The 13,682-nt window shown below is 45.7% G+C and overlaps 1 protein-coding gene across 1 annotated transcript in view; it reads right to left on the bottom strand.

Moving 5' to 3' along the window:
• LOC105896580 (thiosulfate sulfurtransferase/rhodanese-like domain-containing protein 2) overlaps nucleotides 1-3,019 on the bottom strand; it is a 7,698-nt gene extending 4,679 nt beyond the window's left edge. The window contains 4 exon segments of the mRNA XM_042707978.1: nucleotides 980-1,102; nucleotides 1,883-1,991; nucleotides 2,268-2,524; nucleotides 2,610-3,019. Coding sequence (XP_042563912.1) covers nucleotides 980-1,102; nucleotides 1,883-1,991; nucleotides 2,268-2,524; nucleotides 2,610-2,741 — 621 coding nt within the window. The 5' untranslated portion in view covers nucleotides 2,742-3,019.
• Between the last annotated feature and the right edge of the window lie 10,663 nt (nucleotides 3,020-13,682).

The raw sequence follows: 13,682 nt of genomic DNA on the forward strand, positions 1-13,682 counted from the left end.
ATATAAAAAAATATATATAAAAGAAAAAATATAAAAATAAGAAGAGATAATAAAATATTCAAAACACACACACACACACACACACGTGTGTAAGATCTCTGCAACAGCCCATGCTTCTTGTGGCTATAAATACAAGTAGTAGCTTCAGCAGTAGTATGCTTAGCATAGTGTAGTATTGTGTTGTGTAGTGTTGTGTTGTGTTGTGTTGTGTTGTGTTGTGTTGTGTTGTGTTGTGTTGTGTTGTGTTGTGTTGTGTTGTGTTGTGTTGTGTTGTGTTGTGTGTTGTGTTGTGTTGTGTTGTGTTGTGTTGTGTAGTATTGTGTTGTGTCGTGTTGTGTAGTATTGTGTTGTGTAGTATTGTGTTGTGTTGTGTAGTGTAGTATTGTGTAGTATTGTGTTGTGTTGTGTAGTATGGTTTAGCATAGTGTGTTTTGTAGTCTAATGTAGGGCTGTGTACGCTAGTGTGATGTAGTATTGTGTTGTCTAGGGCTGTGTACGCTAGTGTGATGTAGTATTGTGTTGTCTAGGGCTGTGTACGCTAGTGTGATGTAGTATTGTGTTGTCTAGGGCTGTGTACGCTAGTGTGATGTAGTATTGTGTTGTCTAGGGCTGTGTACGCTAGTGTGATGTAGTATTGTGTTGTCTAGGGCTGTGTAGTGTAGTGTATTCTAGTGTAATGTAGGGTAGTGTTGTGTATTGTTGTCTAGTGTTGTGTAGTGTGGTGTGTGTGGTGTAGTGTTGTGTAGTGTTGTGTAGTGTTGTGTGTGTGTGTGTTGTGTTGTGTAATCACCTTAAAGTCATCAGCGCTCATGTCTTTGAACGCGGGGTGTGTGTGTGTGTGTGTGTGTGTGTGTAGTGTGTGTGTGTGTAGTGTTGTGTAATCACCTTAAAGTCGTCAGCGCTCATGTCTTTGAAAGCGGGGTGTGTGTGTGTGTGTAGTGTGTGTGTAGTGTGTGTGTGTGTGTGTGTGTGTAATCACCTTAAAGTCGTCAGCGCTCATGTCTTTGAAAGCGGGGTGTGACATCATGGCACTGATGTACAGACGGGCTCCCATCCTGCTGCCTCCTACCGTACCGTTAATGCCTTCGGAGGCTACACGCACCTACACACACACACACACACACACACACACACACACACACACACACACACACACACACACACCACACCGTACCGTTAATGCCTTCGGAGGCTACACGCACCTACACACACACACACACACACACACACACACACACACACACACCGTACCGTTAATGCCTTCGGAGGCTACACGCACCTACACACACACACACACACACACACACACACACACACACACACACACACACCCGTACCGTTAATGCCTTCGGAGGCTACACGCACCTACACACACACACACACACACACACACACACACACACCGTACCGTTAATGCCCTCGGAGGCTACACGCACCTACACACACACACACCGTACCGTTAATGCCCTCGGAGGCTACACACACACACACACACACACACACACACCGTACCATTAATGCCCTCGGAGGCTACACGCACTTACACACACACACACACACACACACACACACACACACCGTACCATTAATGCCTTCGCAGGCTACACGCACCTACACACACACACACACCGTACCATTAATGCCTTCGCAGGCTACACGCACCTACACACACACACACACACACACACACACACACCGTACCATTAATGCCTTCGCAGGCTACACGCACCTACACACACAAACACACACACACACACACTGCACAAGTAACACACACAACTACAGTAGAAAAGCACATATTTGAACAGACATCTAAAATATCTGTATCAGGCCATACACACACACACACACACACACACACACACACCAAATGAGTGTTTACCTTCCCAGTGAGATGCAGCATCTGGCACAGTTCCTTCTGCCACACACACACCAGCTCAGGACGGGCCAGCTCACGGTACCGGTAATATAACAACACCTCCCCATCGCACCTACAACACACACACACACACACACACACACACACACACACACACACACACACCAGCTCAGGACGGGCCAGCTCACGGTACCGGTAATATAACAACACCTCCCCATCGCACCTACAACACACACACACACACACACACACACACACACACACACACACACACACACACCCAGCTCAGGACGGGCAACTCACAGTACCAGTCATATAACAACACCTTCCCCTCGCACCTAACACACACACACACACACACACACACACACACACAAGGTGGACATACTCCAGGAGCTGTTCCGCCGGGATGTGACTGATGTCAGGCAGCCAAGCTTTGAGGTCAGCTGGCTCTTCTTCCTCCCCGTGCGCACTCTTCTCCGAGATCAGCTGCCGGTCTAGGGCCTCGCGGGTCAGCCGCTCGATCTCCACGGAGTGACCGCGAGCGACGTGCTTGTGGACGGCGGCGGGTTCGGTAAAGGTCTGTCCGCAGCAGCGCCAGGAGGACGGGTCATTTCTGCGGGACTCCACGAACTCTGCAAATGCCTGGAGGATGTGGTGTAAGTTGAGGACGGGAACAGGGTCGCCACGGGTGTAAACACGCGGTAGTAGACAGAGTGGCAGAACTCACCCGCTTCTTCATGTGTGTGTAGGAGCGCCGGGTAGTCGTGATTGCAGGTTTGTCATGTTTCACGCCATCATCAGCGAGGTTCTCCACATCCAGGCTTAGAAGTAAAAGGTCTGTGGCAAAGTCGGGATCCATATTAGATAACTTCACACGGACGAGATATGTAAAGACTACAGGTTAGCAAAACCGCTTTTGACAAGTCCAGTCCCACTACTGAGTTTCCTGGTAGTGACCGGCGGCTACCACGTCAGCCTGGACTAGAGTGAAGGTAACATTACTGCAAAACTATCCCTGACAGAATGCGTTCATAGCTGGAATTGACACTGAATAAGCACCGTAGATTGCAGCATCGCGCAGAGCTACTTTAACTACCCTCGACGAGCAGCGTGACACAAGCCTAAATACAGCAGCGTTCGGTGAGCGACGATAGTCAAATTAGACCAAGCAACTTCCGGTTACGATTTTTCAAAATAAAAGTCGCTTATTAGCCCCATGTTTCTTAAACTGTCAGAAATATTAATTTCATAGTAACCTCAAAATGGGCTTAAAAACGATTCACTGATGTTACAAAAGTATGATTTTCTTGTTTAAATATAGGGAACACTGCCTAAACAGGCAATATAGCAATTATTGGTAAAACACATCACAATCTAGTGATAAAAGGATTATGCCTTCATTAAAGTTGGTTGAACTTGTTCAGAACACTAAAGAAAGGGTCAAATATGTTTAGCAGTAATTATTCTGGCCATTCACTGTGAAAAAACACTTGACACATAGATCACACAGGTGAAAAAGGATTATCTCCAATGCCAGGGTATTGCCATGTGACACTTATCTGTCCATGATATTCTGATTCCTGTTGCCTCTATTCCTTCTCTATCGTGCTTCTGTCTTTCGGGTGTTTTTTGGAATCCTGAGTTTTTGCCCCTGATCTTCTGTGCTTTTACCTTTTTGAGAATAAAGTTGTCTGCATCTGGTCTGTGATTCGGTCTTTTTTTTTCTGCCGTACCCTAACAGAACAGCCTATCTGACATGCACATAGTCATCAACCAAGAATGAACAGCCAATCTGACATGTACACAGTCATCAAGCATGAGCATGAACAAATGGTTCATTTTCCTGAATGAAATTGAATCTAAAACATCTCTACAGACAAATCAAGACCACACTCAAAACTAAAAGGTTTTATGGAGAACTTTTTCTTCCTGGAGAGGGAGGCAAAGACACAGGAATGCTCAACAAAAGTCCAGACCACAGCAGACACATGTGGGGTCATTTAAGGTTACAAAGACACACACACACACACTCACACTCACACACACTCAGAATTGTCTACCTGAACTTTGAACGGTGAGACCAGAATTACTTCTGGACTTCAATCAGTGAAAATTCTTTTTTTTCATCGTTATGCCTCTGTTTCTTACAAAGTCTCTAATATTTTGGACTGTTCTGTTTTGTAGGACAGGCTCTTCAGCAGTGTGGCACTGGTGGCACTCTGCCTTTGTGGACAAATATCCTCTAGCTATGTGACCCTTGACCTCATGTGACCCTTGACCTCATGTGACCCTTGACCTCATGACCTCATGTGACCCTTGACCTCATGACATCATGTGACCCTTGACCTCATGTGACCCTTGACCTCATGACCTCATGTGACCCTTGAAGTGCCTCATGACCTCATGTGACCCTTGACCTCATGTGACCCTTGACCTCATGTGACCCTTGACCTCATGACCTCATGTGACCCTTGACCTCATGACATCATGTGACCCTTGACCTCATGTGACCCTTGACCTCATGTGACCCTTGAAGTGCCTCATGACATCATGTGACCCTTGACCTCATGTGACCCTTGAAGTGCCTCATGACATCATGACAGCTGCAACTTCAGGGTTTGACCACATGGTGTTCCTCCGCCTCTTTGGAGTGTGTACTTCATCACGAGTCCCTAAAACCAACAAAACACAAAACAATGAAATTTGACACATAAAAAAGAGTATATAAGCATAAGAAATGAACAGACACATCTGGTGGGAAGTAGCCAGACTTTTTGTGCATACCTGGTCTTAATTTGAAACCAGCTTCCTTTCAGCTTTCCAGGCAGTGGTCTAGGCTCTGCAGAAATGGCGTTTTTATCTTGAAGGTTGTCATTAGCGTTATTATCTTGAAGATCGCCACTTTACGGTATTAACTGACCCTGCCTCTCTCAGCTGGGTGTTTAAGACCAACACACTCATGCGATGGGCTTTACTATTGCAGGAGTTTAGCTTCTCTGTAGAGCACAGAAAGGGCAGGTATCATTCTGTACCTGATGCTTTGTCCAGAGTGCCTATAAACCCAGGCAAGAACGATCTCAGGAAAGCTCAGCAACAGGATGCAGAAGCACAAGCAATGTACCAGTCAATACTGGAGAGTGGAGAGAAAACGGTCAATAACACCACAAAGCTAACAATCATTGAGGACAAGGTGTAGCGTGTGGTCCAATCATTGAGGACAAGGTGTAGCGTGTGGTCCAATCATTGAGGACAAGGTGTAGCGTGTGGTCCAATCATCGAGGACAAGGTCTAGCGTGTGGTCCAATCATCGAGGACAAGGTGTAGCGTGTGGTCCAATCATCGAGGACAAGGTCTAGCGTGTGGTCCAATCATCGAGGACAAGGTCTAGCGTGTGGTCCAATCATCGAGGACAAGGTCTAGCGTGTGGTCCAATCATCGAGGACAAGGTCTAGCGTGTGGTCCAATCATTGAGGACAAGGTGTAGCGTGTGGTCCAATCATTGAGGACAAGGTCTAGCGTGTGGTCCAATCATCGAGGACAAGGTCTAGCGTGTGGTCCAATCATCGAGGACAAGGTCTAGCGTGTGGTCCAATCATCGAGGACAAGGTGTAGCGTGTGGTCCAATCATTGAGGACAAGGTCTAGCGTGTGGTCCAATCATTGAGGACAAGGTCTAGCGTGTGGTCCAATCATTGAGGACAAGGTCTAGCGTGTGGTCCAATCATTGAGGACAAGGTCTAGCGTGTGGTCCAATCATTGAGGACAAGGTCTAGCGTGTGGTCCAATCATTGAGGACAAGGTCTAGCGTGTGGTCCAATCATTGAGGACAAGGTCTAGCGTGTGGTCCAATCATCGAGGACAAGGTCTAGCGTGTGGTCCAATCATTGAGGACAAGGTCTAGCGTGTGGTCCAATCATTGAGGACAAGGTCTAGCGTGTGGTCCAATCATTGAGGACAAGGTCTAGCGTGTGGTCCAATCATCGAGGACAAGGTCTAGCGTGTGGTCCAATCATTGAGGACAAGGTGTAGCGTGTGGTCCAATCATTGAGGACAAGGTGTAGCATGTGGTCCAATCATTGAGGACAAGGTCTAGCGTGTGGTCCAATCATCGAGGACAAGGTCTAGCGTGTGGTCCAATCATTGAGGACAAGGTCTAGCGTGTGGTCCAACGTCCTTACCGTCCTCTCCATCAGGTTTACACACCTCAGCTGCCGCAGTCCTTCCATGACGATCCAACACCTGGCCACGCACACACACACACACACACACACACACGCACACACACACACACACACACACACACACGTCCTCAGCTGCTGCAGTCCTTCCATGACGATCCAACATCTGGCCTCACACCCACAACACACACACAGCCTCTGGCAAACAATTCTTGAAGCAGTATCAGCTGTCTGAGCTGTTCTTTAGTCTCAGCTTTCTGAGAGAAACACCTGCTGTTGATCATATTCCACGTAGGTTCGGCCATCTTGCTCCATGTAGCTCCTGAAACGCTGACGAAAAGCCTCAGGAACCAGCTCATAAGCGTTCAGAATAACCTCCTTAACTAAGATATCATTTGAACTGCCTTCCCTTCAACAACGCTCCGTAAAAGCAATTTTACAAGACGGTTTAGACCACTTTGAAGTGGCGGCCACATGTTCAAAATTAGGAAAATACCTCTCCTTACCCCTCTGACAAAGAGGAACTAATCAAACAAACAAACAAACAAACAAAACAAACAAGGCTGACTTTCAGTCAGTTTTTATTGCACAAGCGATTCACTGCAACACACACGTGTTATACATATGGAGGCGACACAGGACACACACACACACACACACACACGCAGGCCTGAGGTCGCTGTGAATTCACTCTCTGCTTTTAACCCATCCCGGATCGTCCTTCCTCCAGGATCCTCCAGGAGCAGTGGGCAGCTTCTCAGCGCCCGGGGACCAAGTGAACCGTCCGTCTCGGTCAGGGACGGACAGGAGTGTTCTGTTCTTTTTTTAATCTAATGTGGATAGCCACATCAAACTAATCTAATGTGGATAGCCACATCAAACTAATCTAATGTGGATAGCCACATCAAACTAATCTAATGTGGATAGCCACATCAAACTAATCTAATGTGGATAGCCACATAAAACTAATCTAATGTGGATAGCCACATCAAACTAATCTAATGTGGATAGCCACATCAAACTCGCATCTAGGTGATGGAGAAACATGCCTCTTCTCAGCCTCATCTCAGCTCGTTATCATTCCAGCTAACGACCCTGCGTCCGTCAGTGTGGAGAGGCCTGCAGGACATCACCAACTATAGGAAAACCTCCCCCCACTCCATGGAGAACCCTCAATTTTAACCCTCACTTTCCTTTAATGCCAACTCCCTATGCCTTAACTCAGGGGTTTTCAACTGGTTTTGTCCCAGGGACCACCATTCTGACTAGAAAGTAATTCACGGCCCACTGATGTGCCTGCACGCGCGTGCGTCGTCCTTGTAACCGCCACGCCCCCTCCCCCCGCACAGATATTCTGCCTATAACACTTAAATATGTGAAATTATCAGGGTACATTTAAATATGTGAAATTATCAGGGTATATCGCTAGCCGCTGCCACGCCCCCTCCCCCATGCACATATTCCGCCTGTAGCACTTATCAGTGTAATCTGGAAATCTGTTGAAATATCAAAGCGAATTAAAAAAAAAAAAATCAATGATTAAATGATCAACATGCTCATGTCGTGGACCCCCTGCAATGCCGTCGCGGACCACCAGGGGGCCACGGACCCCCGGTTGAAAACCTCTGCCTTAACTGAACAGCCTCCGACATCACAGGACATACAGGCACAACACACACACACACACACATACACACACACACACACACACACACTCTGGCACTGAAGGTGGTGGTGATTTTAAAACCCCTCTGGCCAGAAGCTTTTGATTGATGACATCTTTGATGTTCTTTTTCAGCCTTTTATCATTCGAAATATCAATTTGATAATTATATGCCAGCTGAAGTTGTTCTTTAGTGAAATTCTCAAGCAGTTCTTCGCTAGGAGGTTCACTCTGTCTGTCTCTCTCTCTCTCCATCGCTCTCTCTCTCTATCTCTCTCTTTCTGTTTTTCACTAGGATGTTCACAAAAACCTTCAAGAGTCGCCATTATTTCACCAACTAAAGTTGCTCGAATCAGCAACAGCTACAGACACTAATGAGGCTCTACACAAGTGTACTGCTGCTGCTGATTTAAATGTGCAGAAAACACACAACGGATCCAATATAGCACACAGCTAACTCAAAGTGGCAAAACTACACAAAATGGCTGCAACACCATAGTCTAAAGTAGAACTCAAGCCACTAAAGCTGCACACAGAAGATGACCTGCCACACGCAAGCACACAATGGAACCTGCTAGTAACCCTCATAAGGCTTTTCAAGCATTAACACTTAAGGTACCAACAGAGGTTCTCTCTAGAGCTCAACAATAGCCACTAAACACACTAAAGTTAAGATCAACACAACAATAAACACACTAAACACACTAAAGTTAAGATCATGGACACAACACAACAATAAACACTAAACACACTAGAGTTAAGATCAACACAACAATAAACACACTAAACACACTAAAGTTAAGATCATGGACACAACACAACAATAAACACTAAACACACTAAAGTTAAGATCATGGATACAACACAACAATAAACAATAAACACACTAGACCAATCTCTTTCTCTTGAAGCCCAATCTCATGAAGCCCTATCTCTCTCTCTTGAAGCCCCCCCCCACACACACACACACACACTCTCTTGAAGCCTAATCTCATGAAACACAATCTCTGAGTTCATCATCATCATTGTTTATTCAGGGAGAATTGACTGAGCACAGGGCTCTTTTGCAGCAATGCCCTGATTGAGGCTACATAGTACAGAAGAACAATAAATAAACAAACCATAACAAAACAAAACAGACAAAAAAAAAAAAACACATTAAACACATTATTTGAGTTAATCAAAACATTCCAATACTAAGCTTAGGTCAGAGCCTGAGTTTACCTGTTTACCATCCAGGAACCACTTAACTGAGATAATACTTCTTTCAAGGATTGATTTTTTCCCTTTAATGACAAATAAATGACAAATTGGCACTCTGAGATTCTTTTGAATAAAGAGTGCATTACAAATAAAATAAATTATTATTATTATTATAAATAATATTATATAACCTACATAAAGTGGATCAAATTCAAGCTTGACTTTTTTAAAACAGATATAGTTCCGTTACACTTTTGAATACAAAGAGGCTGTCTGCCTCACGCCTCGTCCAGCAGGGGGCAGTAGTGTCTCACCATCCTTGCACAGTTTGAAGCGTTCACATCCATAGAGTAAGATCACAGTCTTCTTATGCTGCGACGCAATCACCCAATCACGCGGCATCTCCGGTTAGAATGAATCACTCTGCATCTCTATATATAATCCTCTTATGCTGCCACCCAATCAAGCTGCACACTTTCTGGCGGCAATGCATGTTCCAGTGTGTCGTGTGTGCCATTAAAAACCTGACAAAGGTCTTAATTATTAATTATTATTATCTCTAGTTATAATTTGTCACCTGGGTGGAATGGGTGAAATTGTATCCGTTTCCTTTTGAAACTTACAACCAAAGATGGACTCTCCTGGTCCTTGTTGCGTTAAACTCCCTCACAACTGAAAGTCGTATTCATTAGAGTCGGTCCCACATCAGTGTGTGTGTGTGTGTGTGTGTGTGTGTGTGTGAGAGCCAACGTCAGTCATGCTGTTCCTCAGGGGAGGTTAAGGTTGTGTTCACATGAACTGAGAGGCTCGGGTCAGCTCTTAGGGTACACACACACACATACACACACACACACACACACACACACACACACACACACACACACACACACACACACACACACACACCACTCACACACACAACACACACACACCACACACACAGACACACACACACACACACACACATACACACACACATACACACTGTAGTACATGCACACACACACACTCACTCCAGTACACACACACACACACACACTCTAGTCACACACACACTAGTACACACACTCTAGTACACACACACACACACACACACTCCAGTACACACACACACACTCTAGTACACACACACACACACACACACACACCACACACACACTCTAGTACACACACACACACACACACACACATTCAGGGGCAGAGTACCGTATGTGTTCTACATGATCACTGAAAGACCAAGCAGTGGAACTAATAGCAGAAAATGGTGATTTGCTTCCTCGGATAAGTATTGAAAGGAGTCCAAAGACCACAATCGAAACTGTCAGAGAGTTGATAGGACTGAGGGATTAAAGGATAGAGCCTGACATTGGAAATCATTACGAGTGACAGAGCAGTTTGTTCAGAGTTAGGAGCGTTGGTGAAACGGTGGCCAAAAGCCAATTTCCCGCTGGGTGGGCTGCGAAGAACCAAGCTCACTTCCTGTCTGCGAAGAACCAAGTTCACGTATGTGATGTCATGACCTTAGGAGGACCCATCTGTATATAGCCATTCCGCCTTGTACATACTTTCTTAAACTCCTTAGTCCATTGCACTGTTGCACTGTTTGTTTGTTTGTATTGTATTGTATCGTGTTGTATATTTTGTGTAATATGTGTAAGCACACTGAGAGTCACTTTACCAAGTCAAATTCCTTGTTTGTGCAAACTTACTTGGCCAATAAAACCTGATTCTGATTCTGATCTTGAAATGCCGTGTAGAGATAGTAAAGTTTGAGGTCCTTGATAGGGTTAGGGTGAGGTGCTTTATAGGGTTAGGGTGAGGTCCTTGATAGGGTTAGGGTGAGGTGCTTGATAGGGTTAGGGTTGCTAAGGGTTGTGTTTAGTCGCAATGCTTACTTGTCTCGTCTGTATCTTCTCAGATGGCAAGCATTCGGTCCACTGCTGGTTCGCTCTCAGACCACAATCATCTTTCATTGAATTATTTATATATAATAAGAACATACATTTAAATACATTTAAAATATGAGACGCTAAACGGGAGAAGTTCATGATAGAAGATAGCTCTTAAGGTGAAAAATGACACGGTCAATAAGAAACTAGCATAGATTAATAAGTATAAATTAATAAAGAAAAACATGTTTCTACAGCAAGTAGAAGTGGCCTGTTTGTCTGTAACTGGAATGAAACGGTGGGGCTGCTTGTCTGTAACTCGAACGAAACAATGGGCCTGTTTGTCTGTAACTCGAACGAAACGATGGGCCTGTTTGTCTGTAACTCGAACGAAACGGTGAAGCAGTGGTGGCTGTAGAACAGAAATCTGAGGTTTGAATGATTTCTGGTTTCAAAAGTCTGTTCTGTCAGAATGTACAATAGGACGATACAGGCCACACAGCTCCACGGAGAGAAACATGAATGGTGCCGAGAGGTTGAGGAGGTCACAGAGGTCACATGAAGGTCGTTGCTAGACATCATCACTTCCTGTCCTCCCGCCGAGACTGCAATAGTGTCATCACTTCCTGTCCTCCCGCCGAGACTGCAATAAGTGTGCACTAACCCTGCTGTCAAACTATGGTGGCCCACAGGGCCCACTGGGTCAGGAGGGGTGTCTGTCTGTCTGTCTGTCTGTCTGTCCTCTGTCTTTTCAAGACACTAAAGCTCCAGGCGTCTCATTCTACTTAACACAACATGACAGAAGGGGTGGGGGGTGGAGAAACGCACACACACACACACACACACACACCACACACACCACACACACACACACACACACACACCACACACATACCACACACAAACAAACACACACACACACACACACACACACACAACATGACAGAAGGGGTGGGGGGTTGAGGAAGAGAGAGAGAGAGAATGGACTGAATGACGCGTGTTCCAGGGCTTTGTGTAACTCCGACGAGGACGATGATGGAACATTAAATGAAGCACATTACAGACTGGAGAGGAAGAACGCGGACGTAGACGCAGAGAAGATCAAGTCCAGTTAGAGCTGGTGAACAAATGTTTATTTAAAGAGGAAATGCTTCGTATATTTTGGTGGAAAAAAAAACTGATATTGATAAACTTATTTGTACAATATCAATAAAAAAGAACATATTGCCACCTCTATCAATGCGATGTACCTTTATTAAAACATAGAATCAGACATTTCTTACAACAATACATTTTTTCATCAATTTATCCATGTTATGACAGAAATGGAAACGCAATCTAGTTTGATATACACATGGGTTAGAAAATATACTCCATTTCTTCTATTTGTATTGAACACATACCATCAAAAGATCAGAATCAGAATAATAATAATACCTTTCTTGTACACGCCTTAAAAAAAAGAAAAAAAGCCTCTTTTGCAATTCCCATGCCGTGTGAGTGCGGAGACATTAGAACAGTCAGATGGAGCGTGTGTGTGTGTGTGTGTGTTTGTTTGTGTTTGTGTTTGTGTGTGTGTGTGATTCCCATGCCGTGTCAGTGCGGGTGGAGACATCAGAACAGTCAGATGGAGCGCAAAGCATGGCGGTGTCCCTGTGTGTGTGTGTGTGTGTGTGTGTGTGTGTGTGTGCTGCCTCCTGTTGTGCCTTAGCGTGGCCTCCAGGGTGAGCAGGTGAGGATCTGGCAGGGCTCCATATATTGGGAACAAAATGACACAAAACTACAGCAGACTGTCAGTGAGACACACACACACACACACACACACACACACACACACACACACACACACACACACACACACACACACACACACAGTCCAGCAGATGTCCTTACGGTGAGAGGGAAGGCAATGAGCATGTTTTCATTCATTCACCCTTTTTGTCCAGTGTGTCGTGTGTGTGCTGGGGAGATGTGTGTTGTGATTGTGATTGTGTGTGTGTGTGTGTGTGTGTGTGTGCTGGGGAGGTGTGTGTGTTGTGATTGTGTGTATGTGTGTGTGTGTGTGTGTGTGTGTGTGTTGAGCCTGTGATTGTGTGTGTGTGTGCTGAGGTGTTTTGTATCCGTGACAACAGCCTGTGTCATCTTCATCATCTTCTCCGAGGCTCAAGCTGAAAAGAAAACAGATAGCCAAGCAACAACAAGATGCCAAACACTCCTCTGCTTTTAGTATACACAGCGAAGAGGAAACACAACCCTTTTCAAGGGAACGATAGTAAATGGAAAAGAAACACAGAAGAGTGTTGAGTATGGCCGTGTCTTTCCTTCTAGAAGAGTGTTGAGTATGGCCGTGTTCTTCCCTGTCCCTGGGTCAGTCAGTCCAGAGCTCCAAGCACCAAAGAGATTTCAGGTGGCAGCAGACTGCAGCAGGTGCGCCTCAGGTCCGGCTGACATCCGCCTTAGGTCCGGCTCAGGTGTGCTTCACATCCGGCTCACATCCGGCTCAGGTGTGCCTCACATCCGGCTCAGGTGCGGCTCAGGTGCGCCTCAGGTGCGCCTCAGGTGCGGCACAGGTGCGGGCCCATCTCTGTTCTGGAGTCAGCTGATACCTGAGACGAGTCTCTTAGCAGGTGGTCCCACCAGACCGATGGCGCACGACAGGTGAGCAATGGGAGTGGATGAGTCCAGGTGAGAGTGCGCTACGTCTGGAGCTATCGCTTCTTTCTTTTCTTTCTTTCTCTCCTCCTTCCTTCTCTCAGTGTAGTTGTCTTTCACTTTCTCTCTCTCTCTCTCTCTTCCCAACACTCCCTTGGATTCTCTCCATCAACCTGTTTCCCAAGTCCAAAGAAATCTTTCTTGCCCCCCCCCCCC

Source organism: Clupea harengus, chromosome 6, assembly GCF_900700415.2.
Source record: "Clupea harengus chromosome 6, Ch_v2.0.2, whole genome shotgun sequence".
Classification (NCBI taxonomy): domain Eukaryota; kingdom Metazoa; phylum Chordata; class Actinopteri; order Clupeiformes; family Clupeidae; genus Clupea; species Clupea harengus.